Here is a 25,186-nt window from a genome sequence, read left to right as displayed (position 1 = left end):
CCAGCAACAGATTTCTTTAGATAGAATGCCCAAGACTCTAAAAGGGACTGTGAGGGAACAGAAAAATAATGGGGTTTTTTTGGCGGGGGGAGAGGGGGATGGCATGGAGACAGAAAATTGCAAAGGTATCTGAGAGATTCCTCAGAGGAAGCTGTCCTGAGCAAATTCATTTTGAGGGGGCAGGAGAGCAGTAATCCATGGTCAGACCCAATACCTGTTCCAGCTGTTTCAAACATCATCAATTACAAACAGAAGACACCAACAATTCAGCTTACCAATGATGCAAAGACGTATTTCTGGTCTTTTTCTTGAAGGAAAACTAAAATGTCAGTAAGGAGAACTGCTTGAGCCTCTGGAAAATGGGGAAGGAGAGAAAGAACAAGGAGTACTTAGTGGTGAAGCACGGTCAGAGCACCTCTACTAGGGGACAGTTCAGCAACCCACCCCACACGGCAAGGCACTCGGGACCCAACAGTACACTCCGCTCCTCCAAGGTGACCGTTTAATATTTTTGCAGGAGCCATATGTGGTCATTAGATTTTCAGAGGCATTTTTAAAAAAAAATTTTTAAGGTTTATTCATTTTTGAGAGACAGAGACGGAGTGCAAGCGGGGAGGGGCACAGAGAGAAGGAGACACAGAATCCGAAGCAGGCTCCAGGCTGTGAGCCATCAGCACAGAGCCAGATGCAGGGCTCGAACTCACAAACCATGAGATCATGACCTGAGCCAAAGTTGGACGCTTAACCGACTGAGCCACCCAGGCACCCCTTCTGAGGCATTTTGAAATAACAGCAGCTATCACCAAAGCCATATCTTGAGAAAGCTTGAGTACGCAGTTCCGGAAAGATCTATCCCATAAGGCAAGACTTTAAGAATAAAATACTCCTGGGACGCCTGGGTGGCTCAGTTGGTTGAGTGTCCGACTTCGGCTCAGGTCGTGATCTCATGGTCCCTGAGTTTGAGCCCCGGGTCGGGCTCTGTGCTGACAGCTCAGAGCCTGGAGCCTGCTTTGGATTTTGTCTCCTTCTCTCTGCGCCCCTTCCCTACGTGTAACTCTGTCTCTCTCTCAAAGATAAATAAAACATAAAAAATTAAAAGTTAAAAATTAAAAAAAAAAAGAGTAAAATTCTCCCAGAATAAAGTTGGGAAGGACTTTAACAGATGTCAAATAGTACCACATTCCACGACATCCTCGATTTTTGATCGTGACAATGGAAGAGGCGTGGGAGAGCAGACCAGAGCGCTGCCAACAGCTGATGGATAAAAATGCCTCAGTCTAATAAAGGTGGGCTTCCCCCCCGCCCCGCACCCCAGGAGAACAGAAGGGTTCTGCGACGCCCTCTGGTTTCACAGGTACATGTGAACACAGTGGCTCTTCCCCCTGCTCCAACGTCTCCTAGGCAACCTCAACCTCTGTCTAGCATGGACACAGCCAGCCCTCCCTCTCAACTAAGACAAAAGTCAAAGTAACTATCCACTTGGATCTAGTAACCCAAAGAATGCTACACACTCTTGCTGTGTTGGAGTTCGAATTTTCCATTCCTCCCGTGAGGACAAAGTCTGGCATCTCTGGAGATCAGCCATCTACTGAGATCTAACCCAGGCTGGCCCCCCTGTGTCTTCTTTTCCCTGGAAGGAGGGCCTATGATTCCTTGGGAAAAGAATGGGGGCTTCTGCAGCCCCCTTACAGGTGGTCAGGTCCCTTCTGGCCTTTCCTACCCCTTCCCACGACTGGAAGCCCCTCCCCATGTAATTTACTACCAAGCTATACAGAAAACAGAAGTTGGGGCTCCTGGGTGGCTCAGTCGGTTAAGCGTCCAACTTCGGCTCAGGTCATGATCTCTCAGTTTGTGAGTTCGAGCCCCGCGTTGGGCTCTGTGCTGACAGCTCAGAGCCTGGAGCCTGCTTTGGATTCTGTGTCTCGTCATCTCTCGGCCCCTCCCATGCTCATGCTCTGTCTCTCTCTCAAAAATAAATAAATGTAAAAAAAAAAAAATTTTTTTTAATAAAAAAAAAAAAAGAAAACAGAAGCAAGGATGTCTGATTCCTGGGGAGGTACAGTTTTTCAGCTGAGACCACAGGAATTTTCTATGGACTACTAATAGTTTTGACAAGTTTCTTGAAATTTACTTTTAAATAATTCAGGTGTCTGCCAAAAAAGAAAAAAATTCCAAAACACAAGTTTCAACTCAGTTGGATCCTGAGATTTGTATGACCAGGGTCGGTGGGTCGGAGAACAACGCTCGTCCCGTTCGAGGGGTGCCCAGCACCGTATTGGCTGTTCTTGGCACGAGTGCGCCTGGAGGAGGACGACTCTGCACCAGCCCCTGTCCCTGCTAGAGGCACCTCGGGCCATAGAAGCCATCGCTGGGCCACAGCTGCACTCCCCCAGCCAGAATCCAGGAGCTTTCGCTTTGGGGGTGAACACACAAAGTGCCGTGTGCAGGAAGGAGTCAAGTGCGGGCTCCAGGCAGCAGCTCTAGGAAACTCAGGTCCTTATGAAGGAGGCAGGCGTTTCTCAAGGGCCAGGCTGCCTGAAGACGGCCCCAAGCAGCCAATGTGGGCAGAGGCCTGAAGCGGGTTCTCAGAGCATCGGAGTGTGAAGGGAGCCTCAGGGATCACAGACTTCAAGTTCACCATGGAGCAGGGACACACGTGCTGGGGGCAGGAAGGGATCCTTCTTTCCTCTGAAGCACTCCGGTCCTTCCTCCTCACGCTCCTGCTGGAGCTCCGGCCCTGTGCGCTGGCCCCGAACCCCTGCGGCAGGGGCTCTCCTGTCTCTGTCACCAGCCTGTCCCGTTGCTGCTTCCTCACCGCATCCCCTGTCCAATGTGTTCCTCTCCTGCTGAAAACCCTCACTCTGGAACCCACTGTCTGCCCACCCTGATCAGCAGCATCGGCTGTGGACGTCTCCATCCTGACTGGGTCCCTCTCTGCCGCCCGGCCTGTGTCCCCGTGTCCCCGCCACCGTCTCTGCCGCCCCAAACCAGGCCATCCTTCACGACTTCGTCCTTCATGAGTAAGTCTAATGCCGCTCCTCACCGCTTGCCCCCGGCCTCGTTCAGCCCTTGTTTCCCGCACCCATCAGACTGCGGAGCGAGCACGTCTGCACAGACCCCAACCTCTGAGCAGGGTCGCTTCATGCACCTCTGGAGCCATGCGACTGCCTGGGACGTCTTTGCTGTTTGGTCCAAGCGTGGGGACACGTCAGTCAAGGACGCTAGGGGGCTGGCCAACAGCAGTTACCCACGGTGTCACAGATACGTCAGAGACACGAGAAAGGCACAGGTTTCGTCCCCAGCCTTGGTCTTAGGCCAGCGGGGCTGTGCACTGGGCAGGCGGCTTGCGGAAGCCAGCATGGGGGTGGGCAGACTCAGTGCTGCTGGGGAGGTCAGAGCCGCCGTAGGGGCCCAGAGAGCGCAGGTTCGATGAGAACAATTATTAAGCAATCAATCACAAGCACAGAGAATGAACAAACCTCATGATAACTTCCTTAACTTGATGTAGCCAATCTTTTAAAAGAAAAGAATTAAAACCCAATGGAAAATTAGTATTTTTTGTGATCTCTCGCTTAGAGAAAGATGAAAGAGATAAAGATCATCAAGTTTAATAATCCATCGAGTCGACAGGAGTTAAACAGAACAGTTCTCTACGGTCTGGGAGCTGGAAGGTCCTCTACCACCTGTCTTCAGAACAAGTGACGTATTTTTAATCTCACACACTCTGACTTGGAACCTTATGGCAGTTCCACTCCTTGCAACGGACACCGGAGGCCCCAGCTCCAAATGTGCTGCCCATTTCTGTAGGGGAATCTGCCCTCCTTAACAGCTTGCGTTTTTATAGTAATCTTACACTCGGGATTTTTGCTTGTTTGTTTTCTTGTCTTTTGAAACTGCTTTATTCTTTAATTTTGTTTAATGTTTTGAGTGAAAGAGACACAGAATTGGAGGCAGGCTCCAGGCTCCGAGAGGTCAGCACAGAGCCCAACACGGGGCTCAAACTCACAAACCATGAGATCATGACCTGAGCCCAAGTTGGACGCTTAACTGACTGAGCCCCGCAGACGCCCCCCTAAATTGCTTTATGAATTTCACATTATATAATGAGCATCCTGCCATGAGATCGGGTCAAAGTCCCCTGCTGTCAGGACCTTACAGATTGGGTCAAAATACAACATTTGATTAGAAGCTGGCCGCAGGCGACCCACAAGAGACACGTGACACCAGAAGGTTGACAATGAAGGTAAGTGAGAGCATGAAGTTTAGGAAGCAAGTGTGTCTTCCTAAGGACTTCAGGGAAAACATCTGGGTCAAAGGCATCATGATGGTCATGGAAGAGGGTCAGTGCTAATTGCCCGCAGACCATGGCCGAATGGCTTTTCCCTCGGCCGTCTCACCACCTCCCCAGTCCTGTCCATCTCTTCTCTCACCCTTGCCTGTGGCTCCCAGAGCCTCTGGCGCACGTCCCGCCCACACTGCCCGACGGAACTGCCTACATTTGCTGGAGGCACACCATGTTCACCGGCCTCCAGAGGGAGGGCCGGGGCTCTCCTTTACTAGCAATTTGTTCCTTCGTTTTCGTGGCATTTTCCACGCTAAGATTTTTTTACTGCGTGCTCCGCTTTGGACGCCAGTGCTGCTGGGCCTACCCCCACACTCCTCCCATGAGAGCCACACCGCCACACAGGCCCTGGTGCCAGCTCCCCCTCCGCCTCCCACTCCGTGGGGCCGCCCCTGGCACGCACGCCCTCGGCGTCACCGGGAGCAGGAACAGAGCAGGGCCACCTAGCTTTGCTGTTTAGAATCTTCCCCCTTCCCCCCCCTTTTCCCTAACTTTCCTTTTTATCCTACTGGAGTTGAGGACCTTATGGGCTATCTCGGCCTGTCCTTTCTGATAGAAAATTAAGAACGATTCGAGGGCGGCTGCTCCTGTGTGATGTGTGGATGCGGCTCCCTAGGACAAATCAGCCGGTGGACTGCTAACAAAAGTACCTGAAATTTTTTTGCTTGCTCTTGTCTGACACATGAACAGACTCAGACAAAAAGCGAGCCTTACCTTTCAGCCTTCCTGCCGCGTTCTTCAGAAACACACTCCCGTCCCGCACAAGCTTCTTCCGCTTCAAATCTTCCTTGGCAAACATCTGGCCACTCTTCATCCTCATGATCGACTTGCTATCTGTCTTCGTATAAATCTCATTGAGACGCACTTTCTTTTCGTAACTTGCCACCTTGCTGTCTACGGCTCCAATCACATCCTTCACCAGGCTGAGGGACTGAGCGAGATCTCCCTGCTCCACCTCATTGTCTTTGAAGGAAGAAATAGTTTGTTTTTACTGGATCCTTGCAGCCAAGGTAGACGGGGGGAAGCCTACCTCCCTGCTCCACCGTCATTTTCCCTTCGGGGACATGCTACCAGAGTGAAGCCAACACACCAAAGGAATATGCCTATTCCTGTCATAAGGTTAGTTCTAAGTAAAGTTATATGTTTTCAAGGACACAGGCAACACACAGTTGCATGCCGTATCCTAAAGTAGAAGGAACCAACAATTTCGGGAGGGAGAGGAGGATCAATTTTTCAACTTATGTCTTTGTTTTACCTCATCTTCAATGTAACTGCCCACTGCCCAGGGGCAGGGGGGAGAGACAGAGACAGAGACAGGGACAGACAGACCAGTAAGTCCCGAGAAACAGCAGCTGGTCTAGCACTTAGGAAGAAAGCTGGTGGGAACCAGCCCCGTCCAGTGGTCAGGGAGAAGGTATTCTGGTTGCCAATTCCAGAGGAAATCAGGAAGCGGTTCTTTCCCTTCCTGTTGTCATCCACCACAAGTCTGGTGACCCAGCATTTCAAGTTTTCACTTAATAAATGGGTTTTTAAGGTAGAACATAGGATCTCTTTTGGACGTTTGAGAGCAAGCAGGAGCTCTTCACTGGGGCCTCTGGAGACGCTGGACATAGGAAACAGTGCCCCGGCACCACACATGACTGGCTGAGGACGGGGGCTCACCTTTGGTACACTGCAGGATCCTTTGGAACAACACCGGGTATTTGGTGATCCGCTGGGTCACCAGCAGTATGCACTCTGGGATTCCCAGCCTCCTCACGACGGAGCTGCTCATCTTCTTCTGCAAAGGACAAAACGGGTCATCAGGAACTGCTCAAGGGGGCTGCGGCTCAACAGACGGCAACACAGAGCCCCGGACAATGATGGGGGTTTTCCACGTTTCACACCGATACCTTCACAAAGGCCTGAAACCGCTTATCCTTGGTGTAAAGGTCTTTAAAGTAGTTTACAGACTGGTTGTGCTGCCCACAGAACTTGCCGTACGTCTTCTTCAAGCGCTCCGCGTTCTCCCCCGAAAACTGCAGAGAAAAGAGAAGGGAAGTCGTAAGTCGGGGTGCTGACGTTTTACCCCCATTTTGTACAGAGTTCCCAGTCTCTTTGTAAAACCCAAGAGTGGCTCCCCAAGAATTCCCTCAAAAGATTAAAATGGTGCAGCAGCTTTGGGAAACAGTCTGGCAGCTCCTCAAAAAGCTACCACATGACCTGGAAATTCCACTCCTGGATGGAAGATTTACTCCACACAAAAGCATGGATATGAAAGTTCACGGCTGCCATATTCACAAGTGCCCCCAGGTGGATATAAGCAAATGCCCATCAACAGATAATCAAAGGTGGTATATACATGCATGGACTATTATTATTCAGCCACGAAAAGGAACGAAATCAACCAATACATGCTGCAATACTGATGAACCTTGAAGGCACTATTCTAAATGAAAAAAGCCAATCACAAAGGACAACACACTATCTTATCCCATTTACAAAGCTATGTCCAGATTAGGCAACTTCACAGAGACAGAAAGCAGATTAGTGGGTGCCCAGGGCTGGGGCAGTTGCGGGGGGGCGGGGAGGGTCATAAAAATGTTCTGAAATTGAGTGTGATGATGGACGTACAAGTCCGTGAATACATGAAAACCCACTGAACTATACACATTAAAGGGGTGCATTAAGTGGTATTTGAATTTATTTCAATAAAGCCGTTACATATATTTAAAGAAACAGGGGTGCCTGGGTGGCTCAGTTGGTTGAGTGTTCAACTTCGGCTCAGGTCTTGATTTCACAGTTCGTAAGTTCAAGCCCCATGTGGGGCTCTGTGCTGACAGCTCAGAACCTGCAGCCTGCTTCGGATCCTGTGTCTCCCTCTCTCTACCCCTCCCCCACTTGTGCTCTCTCTTAAAAATAAATTTAGGGGCGCCTGGGTGGCGCAGTCGGTTAAGCGTCCGACTTCAGCCAGGTCACGATCTCGCGGTCCATGAGTTTGAGCCCCGCGTCAGGCTCTGGGCTGATGGCTTGGAGCCTGGAGCCTGTTTCCGATTCTGTGTCTCCCTCTCTCTCTGCCCCTCCCCCGTTCATGCTCTGTCTCTCTCTGTCCAAAAATAAATAAACTTTGAAAAAAAAAAAAAATTTAGAAAAAAAAATAAATTTAAAAAAAAGTTAAAAAAAATTAAAAAAAAATCCAATAACCACAGAAATGTCTATGTAGCATGCACATAAGTAATGCAACATGTGTTCTAATTTCCGTTTGTCACAAACACGGTAGTAAAACAAGGGGACCCACTAGATGTTCTCTGTGAGATAGTCTTAAAAATTTCACCGTGATGAGTTAGAAAGACATCAGGAACAGCCAGTATCACTCAGGGACCTGCTTATCTCAGGTACCTCAGGCCAGCAGCCTGACAATTCTGCATGGCCCTTTAATCAGTCCCAAATGTGTGCGATCTCAACAACGCATCTGAAGATACACTCACTTCTTGGTAAACCCATGTGTTTCTGTGCGTGGTCCCATCATGCATCCTAAACATCGACTTCCAACTGTAGTAAAAATCTCTGAAGGCAACACAAATTGATCCTTACCCAAAATCTTGAAAAAAGGTTCAGGGAAGCTAGTTTTTCCGGGTCTCCCCCTTTACCAAAGGGGAAACTAAGGCAGAGATATTTTAGGTGGTTTGCTCCCGCTCTGATACAGGTGCTCTGAAAGGGTGATCCTAATTTTTTTTTTAATGTTTATTCTTGAGAGAGAGAGAGAGAGAGCACGCACGCACGCGTGCGAGCGAATGGGGGAGGGGCAGAGAGACACAGAAACCAAATCCAAAGCAGGCTCCAGCTGTCAGCGCAGAGCCTGAGACGGGGCTCGAACTCATGAACTGTGACAGGGTGATTCTAGAACTGGCACACAGAAGCCATTAGTGGATGCCACGGGGGACTATGATGCCATGGGGGACTAAGGTCCTACTGTCACAGACCTTACTAGAGGATGTACTCAATACAACAAGCTGCGGACAGCACAAGTCAAGGTTAGATGAGGTACCCGTGCAGGTGTGAGGGCAGAGAGAGAGAGACATGTGGAAACTGCTGGAAGAGGACACTCAGGGAGGAAAGGTCTTCACTTGCAGAGCTGACCGCTTGCCCTTCGCAGGCACCTGTGTTACAGCAGGTACCGCACTGCGCGTGCGTCTGCTCCACACCGAGCCAGTTTTCACCTGAGAACGAGGGCTCCGCAAGGCGGAGGTCTACGCTGAATCTGCCTTTGTGGTTCCACCTGGTACTGAGTAGATGCCCAGTAAATACACGAAAAATGAATGACGGAATGCATCGCTGAATTAACGAGTGAAGGGTCTGGGCTCACGAACAGAAGAAAAGACAACCCTTCTAGCGCTCAGGCAAAGGTTCCGGCAATGGAGCCCCTGCTTCTACCCTGGGGCACAGACCTGCGAGGGAGGAAGAGCGGGTGACCTGTGCCCTTCTGTCTGTGAAGGCCAAACTAGCAACAGCTTCCCCCCCACCCCCCAAAGACAATGTTTTAAAAAGAAACATTAAAAATAGTCTGTGACAAGCATATCTGAAAGTATCAAAGTAACTTTTGGCCCAACTGTTTTTGGAGTAGGACTGAAACCACACCACACCCAGTGTCAGCAAGGTCTATTTTATGAACTATTCTATAGATAGTTTTTTATTCAGGTGGTTTTCAGATAAAAGAGATTTGTTGTTGTTGTTTTTAATGCTTATTTCGTTTTGAAAGACAGAACGAATGGGGAAGGGGCAGAGAGAGAGAGGGACAGAGGATCCCAAGTGGGCTCTGTGCTGACAGCAGACGAGGGGCTCGAAATCACGAACTGTGAGATCATGATTTGATCTGAAGTGAGACCCTCAACCAATTGGGCCACCCAGGCGCCCCAAAGGAGTTCTTTTTGATTTGAGGCACAGGGGGAAGTTGAGACTTTCAACAAATAGCTTTTGACATCTTTTTTTTTTAATGTTTATTTTTGAGGGACAGAGAGAGACAGAGCTCGAGAGGGGGAAGGGCCAGAGAGAGAGGGAGACACAGAATCCGAAGCAGGCTCCAGGCTCCGACCTGTCAGCACAGAGCCCAATGTGGGGCTCAAACTCACAAACCGTGAGATCATGACCTGAGTCGAAGTTGGACGCTCAACCGACTGAGCCGCCCCAGGCGCCCCTCTCGCTTTTGATTTCTTAAACTACACTGTTTCTGATGATGGTACGGATGCTGAAGAAGAAACATGGGCTTTTACTATCTATCACATAGATTATGTATACATTTAATTTTAATATTTTTAATATTTTTTTTTCTTTTTTAATGTTTGTTTATTTTTGAGAAAGAGAGAAAGAGAGAGAGAGAGAGACCGAGTGAAAGTTCAGGAGGGGCAGAGAGAGGGAGACACAGAATCTGAAAGCAGGCTCCAAGCTCTGGGCTGTCAGCACAGAGCCCGATGCAGGGCTTAAACTCACAAACTGTGAGCCGAAGTTGGATGCTTAACTGACTGAGCCACCCAGGCGTCCCTGTATGCATTTAATTTTAAAAAACAGCATGAGGAGAGAAAATCTGTCCTCGTTTACGGAACAGGAAAGTGAGGCTCAGAGACATTCAATAATTTGCGTATGCTTACAAAGATACGAACACAAACACTGAGCCCCGAAGCGTCACATTTCCCCCACTGTGTGGGAAAGATCCTTCCTGTGGCTCACCTGATTTACAAGCACGTCCCCCATCCTCTTGATGAGAAAGTTCTTCTCACTTTTATCCACCAGAGATTCCTTCTTCCGCTCCAGTATCCTCTGGAAGAACTGGCTATGGATACTGATCAGCTCGTCCAAACAGGGGAACAGCTTCTCCACCATCTGCTGCTCAAAGAGCAGCTCGGTCATCATCCCCCGGCTGTACACGTCGCTCATGATCTTGAGCGTCCGGACGTGGTGCAGCTCTGTCTGCATCAACTCTGAGGGAGGACAAAGCTGGACGGTCAGGAATATTCTTTTGAAGGATTCTCCTTCAAAGGTCACCCGCTGCTACTGGGAGCCCACTTTAGGCTGAAGGCTGTTTAGAGCCCAATTAAAACTTAAAAACTGGGTCCATAGCTGTCCTTCCCCTAAAGTGCTTCCCTCTTACTCCTCCACATTGCACGTGGCCGAACACTCTACTGACAGCATACTGGATTCCATCACTCTTAAATGGTGGTTTCCCAAGTGGTCTTTCTAGGATTCAGAGCCTTTCATAATTACTGCATCCCGTTTCCTAGAAAACTTGTGCTTGGTTTCTAGTGTAGCTAAGGACTCAAACTGTACTGTCACAAGCGATCTCTATCTGGGGCCGTTGCACAAATAAGCACTCATATTAAACAGAACGTTCAATAAAATTAAAGGAAATAATTTTAAAGAGAAAGAGAAGGACAGAAATAAGATCATGTCTCTAGGCCCCAAAGTTTTTAAAGAGTATCTTTGACATGCTAAGTACTTGAAAACCGGCTTTCCATCCAGTCCAGGGATTCACCGGATTAAAAGTGCTGCACAATGCGAACCAAATATTTGCAGAGCTATTGGAGGGTCTCACCGTAAATCACTTCTTGCCGTTTGACCACATCTTTCTTTTGCTGTTTCAGAAACTTGCTGTCCACTATTCGACTCCAGGACTCTGCTTCTAGCTGTTTGGATTCCATCTCAAAGTCCCCCATCAGCTGTCCTTCATTCATGTCTGTACCTACTCCTCAAAGTATCAAAAGATCAGGATCAGAATCTTGGGTCTGTGAGCTCTGGAAAGCTTACACTGGACTTCCCTGGGTGGTAACTTTGTAAGACACAAACACCGCATTAACACACAGGATACTTATAGAACGCATATTCCAGGGCTAGAAAAGAATCCTTTCCTGTTTGGGACTGAGACACTCTACAGTCAAGATTCTGGCTAAGCGTGATAAATATCCCATATATTTAATGTGACTGAGACATGATTCCCAGGTGAAGCAGGAATTGGAAGGGACCTGGTAACCTCACTCGTTTAAGAGAGTAGGCTCATAACCTGCTGAGAGAGCTACAAATTGACGGTGTGTGAAAGTCCAGGGGAAGAAAAAGTGCTGGTGCTAGAGTACAAGCACACGAAATCAACGACATCCCTCAAATGGACAACTATCTAACAACTGGTAAGTCTGATTACCAGTTCGTTACAAAGCATGCGATGATTCCGAGACAACTCAGAGACTCCTCACAGGAGCAAGGAAGAGGCAGGAACTGTTGTTCCATTAACACTTGCATTCAGGGAATGGCACACGGTCCCCACAGATGCATAAGACACAGCCGTAACTTCCTCTTACCCTCATCAGTAAGTGATTCTGTCGACTCATTGACCTTGCTGATTTTATTTAGTGAGTCTGTCGAATGAGACAGGAACTTCCAGGTGTTTGATATGTTCTCATCATTGCCGACTCTGGGGACAAAAAGAAGCACACACTGGCAAACACATTTTGATAAGCCACGGTCTGCAATCTTAAAGGAGTACCTGAAAAACTCTAAAATGATAGGTGGCGGCAAGCACCACAATGATTAGAAGACAAATTACTTACGTCAGGAACCCAGCCACATGCAACACTACTAAGGAAGGTCAGAAGCACTTGACATCATTGCAAACTTGAACTTACGGGCCTTTGATTTTTTTTTTTTTCTAAATGATAGGTAGAGCGGGGAGAACACTCCTCCTTTAAACTCTATACACATTACACAAGAAATTTCTCTATCTGAAACTCACTGTGTAACCACTGCACTCTTTCTCCTTGTTCCTTAAATAATCACACTTATTTAATCAGCACTTCTAATAAACTGTATTCTTTGGACTAAATGATTGCGGTAGGACACGAAAGCAGGCCAGAGTCATTTAAAAGTTTACATTTTATTCAAAGAATAATTTTTTAAAGTCATAATGCAAACAAGTTTTGATCTCTAACAACTCTGAAAGGAAGGCCTTTGAAGAACAACACTACAAAGACAAAACAAAATAAAAATACCTGGAACATTTTTTTTTTTAGCAAGGAAACACTAGCCAGCACAGAGGTTAGGAAATAGAGACAAAAGAAGATTTGTATCCTTTAGTTAAGAATTTTACTCTAGCCTAGGTTAAGAGAGGTGCAAGATATGTTTTGAGTCCTACATTTGAGATGATTTCTTTACTTGATGTGAAGGCAGGAGTCTTATCCCAAAGCAGCCAATAACATCACAATCAGTCCTGTGCTAACCCCGTGACAGCCAGGGCTTTGCACAGTTGGGGGCCATAGCAACTTTTGCAGGGACCACAAAAGGAACTTAGTGCAAATGAGTGAGTGGGGACCTAACAGTCATAACTGGCCCATTATTCACTTCCATGGAACGGACTTAAGAGTCCAGATGCAAGAAGAGAAAAGAGATTTAAAGAGAAGCAAAAACACCAGGTTCAATGGACCAACAGGAAAGTGTAACATCTGAAAATTTAAGTGATTACCAGACAAAATTCAGAAACAAGTCATTTCCCCCGTTTCCACTTCTTATTTTAATCTAAAAACCATCCCTTTATAACTAGGGATCCTTCAAAGCGAGGCTGACTGTGCACAAAGCATAGGACAACCTGGCTGACAGGGGATCCTTGTCACAAAATGGCGGTCAGGACAGTGCCTCAAAACGTAATCCCCACTCTCCTCGTCTGTACACCTGGATGTGCACCAAGTCATTACACAATTTTTTTTCTGATGAGAATCTTTTTGTCAAATTATAGGATTACTTTATTACACTCTTGTCACCTAGATGTCAACCGAGCTGTGTTTAAACCCCCACTTACCCAGCAATGTTCTGTATGGAGACACTTTTGGAGAGTGAGACACTCTGCTGTGACCGTCTACTGGCAAACATGGGGACGGCAGTGGTTTCCTCCACCAGGAGGACCGCGGATCGGGGGCGCTCCTTAGGCTGGGAGGCTGTGGAGGAAGAGAGGGCACAGACTGAAGCACACGTTTCCAAGCTCACCGGGGCGGACTCCTCCGACAAATGCCAAACAGAAGCAAACGTCTCCAGGTTAGATTTGCCCTGGGAGTGTAAGTGCGTACAGGAACTCTACAGAGGATGGTCCGGCAACACCTAGTGAAGCTGCAAATGCCTATACCCCTTGATCCAGTAATTCCAATTCAGGGCACACTTATTCTGCAAGATGCACGTGTGATGCTTGAAACGACATACGTCCAAAGTTATTCAATGCGACACTAGTGATCAAAGCAAAATACTACAAAAGACAAAAACGAGTATCAAGAGAAGACTGATTAATAAATGATGGCATGTCACATACTGGAATACTATGTCGTTTTGAAAAAATGAGGACAGTCGCCATGAACCAACACAGATCTTCAAGATAACATTGCAATGGGGGGAAAATCAAGGTGCAAAACAAAGTTACACAACAGACTCTCATGTTTAAAAAAAAACAAAAAGGGGCACCTGGGTGGCTCAGGAGGTTAAGCGTCCGACTTCGGCTCGGGTCATGATCTCACGGCTTGTGAGTTCAAGTCCTGCATCGGCCTCTGTGCTGACAGCTCACAGCCTGGAGCCTGTTTCAGATTCTGTGTCTCCCTCTCTCTCTCTGCCCCTGCCCCGCTCACATTCTGTCTCTGTCTCTCAAAAATAAACAAACATTAAAAAAAATTTTTTTTTTGAAAAACAAAAAAAGAGAAAAACGGGGGTGCCTGGGTGGTTCAGTTGGTTAAGTGTCCAACATCAGCTCAGGTCATGATCTCACGGTTTGTGAGTTCGAGCCCCACATTGGTCTCTGTGCTGACAGCTTGGAGCCTGGAGCCTGCTTTGGATTCTGTGTCTCCCTCTCTTTCTGTTCCTCCCTCGCTCGTGCTCTCTCTTAAAAGTGAATAAATGTTAAAAAAATTTTTTTTTTAAAAGATTCATCCAAATATTAAAGGAGAAAAAAAGAAAAATTAATAAACCCAAATTGGTGTTGGCTTTATTTTAATAAAAAAAGTTGAAGAAGATAAATATATAAAACTAAGAAGAGTGGTTTCATGTGGGTGGGATGGAGATTAGGCAACAGGGATAAAGAATGGTGTGAGAACAGTGCATTCAAACAGAGAAAGTAATTCAAAGGAAAATAAATTGAAATGAAATTGAATTCAATTCAGAGGAAAACAGAATAATTCAAAGGGAAATAAAACAAATTGAAAGAATTTTCGGGATAAAAGGAACCACAGGGCTGGGAGGTCAGTGCTTTGGGGGTGCCTCCCCAGCAGCTCTGAGGTGCTGGTCAGACGTGCGAATTCCCTGCCCTGTCCGCCGTTGGGGCGGGCACTGTGGCATCCACACGTTTTACGAGCTCCCTGAGTGATGCTTTTGCTGTTTGAGAACACAGATTTTGACCAATTCTTTTAAATTTACAGCTGGGTGAGATGCAACATATGTTTAAGGTCACACAGTAGGTTCTTCTCAGAGTTCGTATTTCTCCTGAACGTGACCAGAGAGGAAAGCAGAGCTGATTTCACGTTCAACTGGACATACCAGCGTTTGGGTTAACAAGTGGTTTCTCCCTGGTAACTGAGCTCCTGTCCCAGATGCGAGCTGCATCGTCTGTCTGTCCCCAGGAGTGTCAAGAACTAGAGGAAATTGTACTGGGGCAGCTGTTATGACTTCACGGTATTTCAGGATGTTTTTGACTTCATCAGAATTAATAAAAACCATTAATTTCCAACTCAAATTCTATTTAGAAGAAGGTGATATAATAAAACACCAGAAACATGCTACACTTGCACATAACCAGACCCCTCCTGCAGGAAGCACACAAGGACGGAGATGCGGGCCCCACCCCAACAGAGAGGGGGCTCGATGCCCAAGTGTTCAAGAGCCCAGGGCACAGCCTCGGTGCGGCGGGAGGGATGTCAGCGAGCGGACAGAATCTGATGGAGGAACAAACACCGGTTCCTGAAGAGTGGGAAGGATGTGGATGGGCCAGAAGGAAGACAGGACACTGATGAGGAGAGAGCTGTGAGAAGGAAGCAGCGGAAATAATCATGTCGTATGAATGTGGAAAGGAGGGAACCAGTAGAAGAGAAAGGAAGATGTATATAAAGAATCAGTAGAAAGAGCTGGAGAGGCTGAGTGAGGTCATGCTACGCAGAACCCTAAAAGTGATAAAGAACAACTTTCTTTTTTTTTAAACTAAAACTTTTTTGTGTAACCTCTACACCCAATATGGGACTCAGACTCACAACCCTGAGATCAAGACTTGCACTGACTGAGCCAGCCAGACACCCCAAGAACAACTTTGTTTTAAAAAAAAATTTTTTTTTTTTAAATGTTTACTTATTTTTGAGAGAGACAGAGACAGAGTGCAAGCAGGGGAGGAGCACAGAAAGAGGGAGACACAGAATCCAAAGCAGGCTCCAGGCTGTGCGCACGGAGCCCAACGCGGGGCTTGAACTCCCAAACCGCGAGATCATGACCTGAGCCAAAGTCGGATGCTCAACCGACTGAGCCACCCAGGCACCCCAGAACAATTTTGTTTTCAAAGGACAGCATGGGGGCGGTAGTGAAAGTTATAATTTCCCTTCTTTGAAACCGATCCCTACTCCACTCAGGTTAAGTGACTTAGTATCTCTGAGCCTCAGTTTCCTTCTTTGTGGTGATGGGGACAGTAGCCAAAGCTAACACTTAAGGAGGCCTACCATTAAGTACTTTATAGGTTTGGTCTCGTTTAAACCTGTCGAGCACCCACTGCAACTGCCGTCATTCGTTTCGACAACGGACGGAGTGGGGATGCAGTAAATGTCTAAGGTTTTTTCCCTTAGCGCTTGGCTCCGACCCACACGACTTGAATCCACTATCTATCTGTACTCTTACACCACACGCGTTAGGGGAGGGGGGTGGTAACACAGGAATAAAAATACATGTGGGGGTCACAGGTAACACACACAACCTGGCAACACACACAACCTGGCATAAGACAGGTAGCCTTAAAAAAAAAAAAAGACGTAAAAAAAAAAAAAAAAAGATGTCATTTTATGTCATTTTATCTGATATGGAAGCAGACAGATTTCTGAAGTGAGGGATAATGTCCCGGAAAAAAAGTTAAGGAAGATGAGACTGGTAAAAGGTGCTGGAATAGGCTGGATCGCCGACAAAGGTGGTTGTCGGTCTGGCGAAACTTCCCTTCCAGAAATCTACTCGCAGAGATGGGCAGCCAGCAGCCTCAATCTCCCTAAAGGGAATTCCCCATCTCCTGGAAGAATTCAGAGCAACCAGGCGAGCCTTAGGCCAGTGCACCAGCCTCACCTGGAGGGCCTGGAGCACCGCCCTGGGCGCCACCCCTGGAATTTCGGGTTCAGTAGGTCTGGGCGGGGCCCAGGAACTCGCACTTCCGATGGCTCCAGGAACTACACTTTGAAAAACACTGCCTTGGGGTAAGTCCTACACAGGTGTCTGTAGGGGCCAATTAAGATGATACTCAGAACTGCCTCACTTGTGGTGATTTCGGCGGGGAGGGGGGACCGATAACGAAAGTGGGGAGCAGGTCTGTGAAAGAGCACATCCTGCAGTCTGCAACAGCTGACACTTGACACGCGCAGATCTCAAAATGACAGATGGGGAAAAAAAGGATGAATAAGCGTAGGTCCTATGTAATATAAATTTGACACGTGAAACAGTAAGAGACATTTTCAGAGACAGACATATGTGTGACAACGGAGCTGAGTGGAAAGAGATGTGTTAAATAACTACAGTGGGTGCTAAGGAGGGAAAGGCATGGGGGAGTGGAGAGCGAAAAAGGGAGAACGTGAAGGAAAACCAAAGTGGAGCCTTGCACACACTGGTGAAGGCAGCATGATGTGGATGGAACAGTGTCATTTACGCAGTTTTCTGAAGTACCTCCTGAAGTCATTGGGAAAAAAGAGAATGATTTACTTAACTTCACAGTTTATGAACTAAGAAGTTCAATCAGCAAGATCTCATTTTCTTTGTGCAACTGTGAGGCCCTAAAAACAAGCGTCGACCCTCGGAAGAGGAATTTCGAGATGCACGGGGTCACTTGCTTAAACACACGGACACAGGGCTGCCTTTTAAGCAAGTACACACACCCTTCTAGAGCCTTCTAAGACAGCCAGATGGCAGAACATTAATCTTCTGGTCAATGAACCTGCAGCCTTCTCTAACTTAACACGAAATAAATATTCAAATCTTGATTAAGAGTAACAAATGAATTACTACAGAAGTATGTTTAAGTCCTGAACCAGAGAGTCAAAAAGCTGGAAGAGAGGAGGGCGGAGTTACTTACGCTTGCTTCTCATGATGACCGTGGGCAGCGAAGACGTGTCATGTGCCTGCAGGGTCCCCTTGGGCTGCTGGACGAAGAGGAAAAGGAAATAAATAAGTAGATGAAGGCTGTGTCCACAACTTGTTTTCTGTAGACTTCAAGAAGCCTAGGGCAGAGAGAGAGCCAGCCTGGCTCCTGGCCAACGGGCCGCAGCATCCCGCCCGTCACCCCCACTGGCTCTCTTCTGAACCCACCATGTGCCATGGCCCCACAAAGGCTGCCTCTCCTGCCCGGAATGCCCTTGTGCCTTCGCCATGGGACATTCTTCTATTCAAGACCAGGCGAGAACTACCTCCTCAGTGAAGCCAGCATCACCTTCTTTCTCCTCCTCTCCCAAGGCGGTGGCTGGAAGCCCCTGAGAATCCTGCACAGGCCTCCACGGAGATTCTCCCCCATTTACGGCCACAGCCTGCTCACCATCTTCCCCACTAGAATGCGGGTTCCCTAAGCCAGCTTCTGTGCCTTTTTCTCTTTCTCTAGTGGCCAGCATTAACAAGGTACCAAATAGTTCTCAGGTGAAGCACTAATTTTAGTTGAGGCTTTTGTTGTAGCATCTGACAGAAACACTTTGAGTGAGAAATTACAGACTACACCAATTACCGAGAGAAATCATTAGTGGAAGCAGGTGGTTTCCAAATTAAAAAATGCCCCCTCCCCCCCACTTTCAGGCTGTGTTCTCTTCTAGGGGAGATGCTACATTTCCATCATGAGAACCTAGGACATTCCCAGCAGCGCTGTCTTGTCAGAGACCACAAACTCCATGCCTGTGGGGCCGGGCAGGCAGCGAACGACAGACAAGTGGGAGGAGAGGCAATCCACACATCCTGTGGAGGGTACAGCAGCCACTGGGGCCCCAGTGCGTTACCACTTCCCGTCCATCTTCCCAGCATTTAGGAAACCCAGAAGACAGATACCATTCTGGATGCTTAGGATCAATCAACAGATCAAACATTCCTGACTTCAGACTGCTCGGCAAGTCTGGGGCTTATGTTCTAGTGGGGGGCTGGGGAGTGCAGACCATGTAAAATCAATGTAATAAATAATACAAGCTGTGAAGCACAGACCCTGAGAAGGTGGTAAATACTACGGAGAAAAGGAAAACAAGCAAGGTGAAAATCGGTAATTCTGGGTAAGAGGAAATAACCAGGGTTGTGAGATCTTCCAATTCTTTAAGGAGAAATCAGAAATCCAAATTGATACGAAATGCGATTTTTTAAATAACTGCATTAACCAAAAAACAAAAACAAAACACTACTTTAAGAGCCAAACAAATTTATGTCCATGGCCTGGTAAGATCTGGGGTTCAGAAGCCTATCATTTTTACACTAGTTCACACTAGCGGTAGCCACATCATCTGGGAACTTGCGGGAAATGCGAATTCCCGGGCCCTGCCCCAGAACAGGCAGCTCTGGGAGCTTGCCACAGTGAGCGGTCTTCTAGAAAGTCCCTGAGCAGGCTCTAACGTACACTCAAGCACGAGGCCACTGCGCTTAGATAAATGTCTGGTGACCGAGGCAGCATCCTGAGCGTCTGTGTAGACGGCAGCTGGAGGGCACTCTTCGGACAAGGAACAAAAGGACATTGATTTATGGGTGGCCGGAACACCAGAAACCACAGAGGGTGCCTGGGGGTATGCCCCACACCCACTCTCCTGAAGGGCCACCTGATAGGCAGCGCCCATTATTGTGCAGTGCGCGTTCCCAGAGCAGGTGCTACCACACGCCTGGCACTTCCTGTTCTTGTGTCGTGTGCCCAGAGCCAACCCCTTTGTGCCCTGCGGACTCAAGTGCTGCCAGGCAGGCTGTGCCAAACCCTAACCCCCTCCCCTCCCGCCTTGGCTCCTCAGGAGGTCAAGGGCCCTGAATGGCACCAGGAGGAAGCCAGGTGTGTGACCGTCCAGGCAGGCGGGCACACACGGTTAAGAAGAAAACCACCGTAACACCACCAGACACATCCGCATCATGGAGAAATGTGTATTTAACGTGGGAGTTCTGAAACTCCCAGGGTCCCGAGTGCGTTAACCAAGAGACTCCATGGCTTTAAAGACAAACTACAGTCTGGTTATTTTGGTCTCAGTCTTGGTATCAAATGATCCCAATAAACAAAAACCACAACCTGGCCTCTCCCAACCCCGAGGACTGGTCCGCTCAGAAACGTCTTACCTTCATCTTGACCTTTGCACAGGAGGCCAGACTCTCTCTGCAGCCTTTGTGGACGAAAGCACCGCAACCTGAAAAACAAGCAAAGCTCAAGGTGACTTCGGGCAAACATATCCCAGGGTCTGACTTCACGCTGCCGTGGCAGCCTGTGGACTCCCAAGCGAAGTCACTCACATGTCAGAATCCGGCTCTGACTGCAACTACAGCCTGTGGTTCCCTTCCAGAAAGCAGGCGTGTGATGTCATTTGGAGGAAGAGAAATGATAGCAGATGCGACTTGTGATTAGTGGAAACTAGAAGCGTGGAGCCGCTCCGGCAGGAAGCGGAGAGGCTACCGAAACAAAAAGCAGAAGCATCTGCCGTCGCCACGCAAAGTCTAAGGCACAAAGACACCCACCAGCAGAGCCCCTCGCCGGGAGCTGGGCAATCTGCACAGCTGTGTCAGAGGCAGAGCGTGGATCCGAGAGTTCACCTGTTTACACGCTTCCACTTGGCATCTTAACCACCCTGAGCTTTGCACAACCCAGCCCGAGTCAGGCGACGCAGAAGAAAGGTCATCAGAACCCCCCAGGCACATCTGGGGAGCCCTGCCCGACCCAGGAGCAAGCGGGCGATGACTTCCGGAAAGACGGGGCAGAGTCCACATCTGCCAAGGATGGGAACCTCAGCCCTTCTTTCTTATTCCCTTAGCTCCAAAGCCGCTGATGTAAAAACCCAGTCCTCTGTGCCTCAGCAGGGTCACTGTCAGCTCTTACTGCTGCTATGAAGTCACAGAACAGAACTGTGCCAGGAGGGCCAGAGACCTGTCTGCGGGGACACCCGGTGACGAGAGCATCTCCCTGACAAGAGCAACCAGACACCATTCAGCAGGCAACGCTTCACACGCTGACGCAGGAAGCACAGGTCCTGCCCGTGTCAACTCGCTCACCGGGGGCCAAGACGCTCTCGCAGCGCAGACGTGTGGATCTGGGCAGAGTGGAGGGGCGCCGGGGAGGACAGGACCCAGGGACGCAGATGCCAGAACCCCGGGCCCCAGCGGCCTCTTCCCACAGGCCCTTCCTCGACGGTCGCGCCCGCACCACCTACTTGGTTCGGGGGTCTCTCCCACGGTACCAGCAGCCACGCCGCACTGTGAGGCGCTTGTGGTTTTCTCCTCCCCAGGGGCTCCTCTGGGACAGGGACCCTTGTGTGCTGTGGAACCTGTAAGTCTCTCTACCACAGTGCCTGGCTCACGGCACCCATTTAAATGTCTGCTTTAGACCCTTCTAGGCCTCTTGTATCCAAACACCAAGTGCCCTGATACATTTTACAGAATGTGAAATAGCAACTTACTAACACTAAAAGGGGCACAGGAAAAACAGCTATGAAACCACATTTGATTCAGGCCGTGGCTCTGCTAATTAGTTAATTAGTCTGTTCTCAGGGCCTCAGTTTCCCCAGCTATCAAATGAAAGGAGGGTCCACATTTCCCAAGTTCCTTCAGTCTGTTATTCCACAAGATTCTTCATGTTCCATCTCTTAAAGAAGGGAATAATTTTCCAAAGTAAATCCTACTGAATTGTCCCACGAGGTTCATGCAGTGTGACATTTCAACTTCTACGTTACCTGAATGACCACTAATTACCACCCTTCAGAGCACGGTCAGGGAGGGGCCCTGACTGGAGGAGTCTGGACAGAGGCGACCACCACACAAGAGGCTACTGGGGGCAAGTCCAGAGGTGGATGGGTCAGAGTGTGAACCGGTCTGCAGTCATGGTCGGGGAGTGGGGAAGAGGCTGTATTCTAGGCCTTTCACTCCTAGGCCTGCCTCTGGCCCCCATCTAGCTAACTTCTACGACTCTACCCCATGGGACATTCTCTGGCCACCTTTCTGATGTTACCAGACGAGAAGAGACGATGGCAGCAGGAAGGGAGGCTCCCCTGGGGAAGGCTCACACAGGCGTCAACAAGATGAACAACCTGGAAGGTTTCAACTCCGTCAAAACTGTATTCTTGCCTCTGCTGTGTTCCTTCTCCGGGAGCAGACTGTGAGGGAGTGACCTCGATGCCATGCTCCTTGTCATTTCTACGGTCTGTGAGCATCTCCATGTAAGCAGGGGAAGCTGCCCCAGTCAGCAGTGGAAGAGAGGTTACGGACCCCTGAACGGGAATGCCGGGATTTCTCAGCAATGTCCCGTTCTGGGCATAAAGAGGTCACTGCAGAAAGACCCCTGGGGAATGACTCATTCTAATCAGTAAAAGAAAACAGTCTGAGGATGTCTCACTAAAGAACCGGAAACCACTGGCCCTTGTTAATTTGTCCAGTTCTCTGAGACTTGAAAATGACCCATTTTGATAAAGAAGTTGCTGTTTTACTACTGAGAGAAAAAGCAGAATCACGAAGAGAAATCCATGTAACTCCCAAGATGCCAACGTGGCTATGCCCTTCTTCCCATCATGCAATGCAACTCCTAGGATCTAGACCCCAGGGAAGCTTGGCTCAAGACTTTACGCCTCTCCAGCCAACGGTCTTCCAGGAAGGGCCAAAGAGGCAACAGGTAGGCTGGACCATACGTCTTTATTGATTTGTATTTAAATTTTTTGCCTCTCACCTCCCGAAAACTCTTCAATGGCTCCCTGTCACCTTTAGGATCGTATTTCTTGCTTGACTTGACGGGACCCGCCACGCATTGCTTGAACGTCCAGCCCCTCACCAGGTTCAGCCATGCCTGTGGGCCCTGAATAGAAAACGGTGTTTTGTACTTGTGTCCCTTCCCCTACTGGGCTGGAAGGACTCAGCTCTACGACGTCCTCTCCGACTCCCCCAGGGAAGGAGAGAGTCCCCACGTCTGCACTGGGGGGACTCCGTGCTCGCCTCTGTCACAGTGCTGTCCCGGACACACTTGTCCCCTGGACAGAACGCTCCCTGAGGGAGTCTCACTTTGTGTTTTACAATTTTTACACCCCTGTTCCCAGCTGCTGGCCCACAGGAGCACCAGGTGTCTCAAGAGGGTGGCAGGTGGGCTCCACGCTGCCGGCCCCACAGCAAGAAGCGTACACGGCAGTGGAGGCCAAGCCCCGCAGCCCTTTCCCAGCAAGACAGATGTATTCGCCCACCCGCGCCCCAGCCTCACTCGGGACGCCTGCCATGCAGAGGCCGGGAGCGCGCGGCCACCCGGCTCCAGGGCCCAGATGAGCCGCCGGCTCTTCACGCAAAGGCTTCAGAGCTCCCCTGGCCATCTTCCCTCCGTCTTTCACACATCCCTGGCTCAGCTTGAGTGTTTTGCACACCTCTTCTTTAATCCCGTGTGTCCGGCCCTGCCCTGTGTAGGAAAGAGAGCCTCTCCTTCACTCCATTCCACTCAGACAAAAGAAAACGTGCAAGGATTCGCAGATGACAGAAACTAACGAGCCCATGTTACAGACGAGGAAAACCACGCATTTTGAAACACGATGAAATGTACCGCCACACACAATAACAGTAGCTTGAAAGTATTAAAAGACTCGTTAGCAAAACAGTAAGACACAGAAAGAAAAGCTGTACAGACTGAACAGGCAACTCAACCACACAAAACGGTGCCTGACCTCTCCAGAAATCAGAGAAACGCAAACTAAGCCAACAGAGAAACACCATTTCGTATCCAACCAGGCTGGATAAAATAAAAGCCTGCCAATTCTAGGTGGGAAACGGTGATGTGTGAACGCTCAGCATCTGCCCCGGTATCTGGAAACTGGCATCTCCACTTTGGAAGAGTCATTTGGCAGCTAGTTGACAACGTGCCCGCTTTATGAGTTAGCAATTCCCTTCCTGGTGGACAGCCTGGTGATGATGTCCCGTGTACTCCTGCTTATAACAGAGAAATGACCCAAGTGACTTAGTAGTGGGACAGATTTGAGAGATTCATAAAATGGAACACCATACAAGAGCTCTAAGTCAGCGATCTGGATTCAAGCTGCTTCAGTGTTCTGGCTCCCCCAGATCTAATGTTGAGGAGAATAAAGCAAATTGCAGAATGAGGAATAGTGTGTGGGACCATTTATGTAAACTACAAAGACTTAAGGGTTGTTGACGTAGAAGATAAAATGATGAAATTCAGACTATATACACACTGAATTCATGATAGTGCCCGTCCTTGGGGAGGGAGGAAGAGGCACCGGATGAGGCAGGGAAAAACGCCGGGGGGGGGGGGGTAGTTTTCAACTTTCTTGGTTTATTTCTTTACAACTGGGAGAGAATCTGAAGCAATATAACAAAATGTTACTAATTTTTCACTTGAGCAGTGAGTCCACAGGTGTTGTTACATCATTGATGTACTATTTTGTACTAGTATCTAAAAAACCAAAGCCCCCAAACCTAGTGTTAACACATTTTAATATCCTTCAAAGTTCCTGGAGTTTCCTTGAAAACACTCCCTTATTCCTTAAAAAAAGTCAATCATAGTAGTGCTAAAGTAAAAACAATTTTCAATCAGCTTTTACTATCTTCCATTCCAGTTACAAAAGTACATTTTCTTCTTTGGTTTTATGAAAATCCATAAGGTTTCTAGCATCTCTGGGCAACAGACGGGATGGGATGTGCCTGAGGACTGGCCACTAATTCTGACCCACAAGTGACCCATCAGCATCCTGGTTTCCAAATTGCACCCTGCCTGTTCCTCTCTCCCTGATCAGGTCCATCTCCCAAAAGAACGAAACGAAGACGATTTTGGGGGAGGTTTGGGGGGTGGTGCCATCACTTTTCAACAGACTTCAGCAATATTCAACTTCTCAGGCCGGTGTCTGAGATTTAAAAGACCATTCCAACCGATGAAACGTAAGAGCAGCCGTAATAGAATGTACATCTAAAAGACAACTTTCCCCCACTTTCTTAGTTGAGACAGTTCCCCAAACTCATACCCTGGCTGATATTTTACTGTGCCCTGTAATAGGGTGGCGAGGCTCAGCGATCAGTAATTCATGCAAGGCCGTCTGCCTAACATACTCAAGCTCCCACTTGGAAAATACTCAGCTTGTTACCAAGTTGCTCTGGACTCAGTTCACAGCCCATTTTAGTGGTGTGTGGGGGTGATTTAGAAACTCTGGCCCACTGACATCAGCCAGAGTCATGAGGTTAAAACCTTACTCTCTGTTTCGGAAAACAGACAATTACCAAGAACACAAGAGCCGAAGATGAATCTAATAGAGTCAAGCTCTTTGCCACAAACCATACCATGTTGTTAGGGAGATCAAAGAATTATTTGGCCTTTTATTTATTTATTAAAAAAAAAAAAAAGACTTCCTAAGAGCAGTAAGTAATATGCTTTCATTTTTCAAAGTTATTAAAAAAAAAAAAAAAGGTCTCAGCACGGTGGTTTACGAGAACAGTGCCGACTCCTAA

General features: G+C 48.3%; 1 protein-coding gene and 1 pseudogene across 11 annotated transcripts in view; both read right to left on the bottom strand.

The window, feature by feature from the left end:
* Positions 1–25,186, bottom strand: part of AKAP13 (A-kinase anchoring protein 13) — a 335,610-nt gene that overhangs the window by 18,203 nt on the left and 292,221 nt on the right. For 7 of the 11 annotated variants that reach the window (XM_086711495.1, XM_086711489.1, XM_086711493.1 and 4 more), the window contains 10 exons: positions 19,835–19,902; positions 17,634–17,700; positions 13,155–13,290; positions 11,665–11,777; positions 10,908–11,060; positions 10,046–10,296; positions 6,235–6,360; positions 6,005–6,122; positions 5,057–5,305; positions 276–352 (listed from right to left, as the gene is read on the bottom strand). In XM_086711495.1, the coding sequence (XP_086567621.1) occupies positions 276–352; positions 5,057–5,305; positions 6,005–6,122; positions 6,235–6,360; positions 10,046–10,296; positions 10,908–11,060; positions 11,665–11,777; positions 13,155–13,290; positions 17,634–17,700; positions 19,835–19,902 (1,358 nt within the window). The remainder of the gene's footprint in view (positions 1–275; positions 353–5,056; positions 5,306–6,004; positions 6,123–6,234; positions 6,361–10,045; positions 10,297–10,907; positions 11,061–11,664; positions 11,778–13,154; positions 13,291–17,633; positions 17,701–19,834; positions 19,903–25,186) is intronic. The other 4 variants (XM_086711488.1, XM_025919640.2, XM_086711487.1 and 1 more) reach the window with 3 other exon arrangements.
* Positions 2,455–5,026, bottom strand: LOC147580431 (protein BEX1-like; annotated as a pseudogene).

Source organism: Puma concolor, chromosome B3 (genome assembly GCF_028749965.1).
Source record: "Puma concolor isolate L17-30 chromosome B3, mPumCon1.1.hap2, whole genome shotgun sequence".
NCBI lineage: Eukaryota > Metazoa > Chordata > Mammalia > Carnivora > Felidae > Puma > Puma concolor.
Note: the sequence above shows the minus strand (reverse complement) of the source record. Positions and strands in the feature narration are given on the sequence as shown.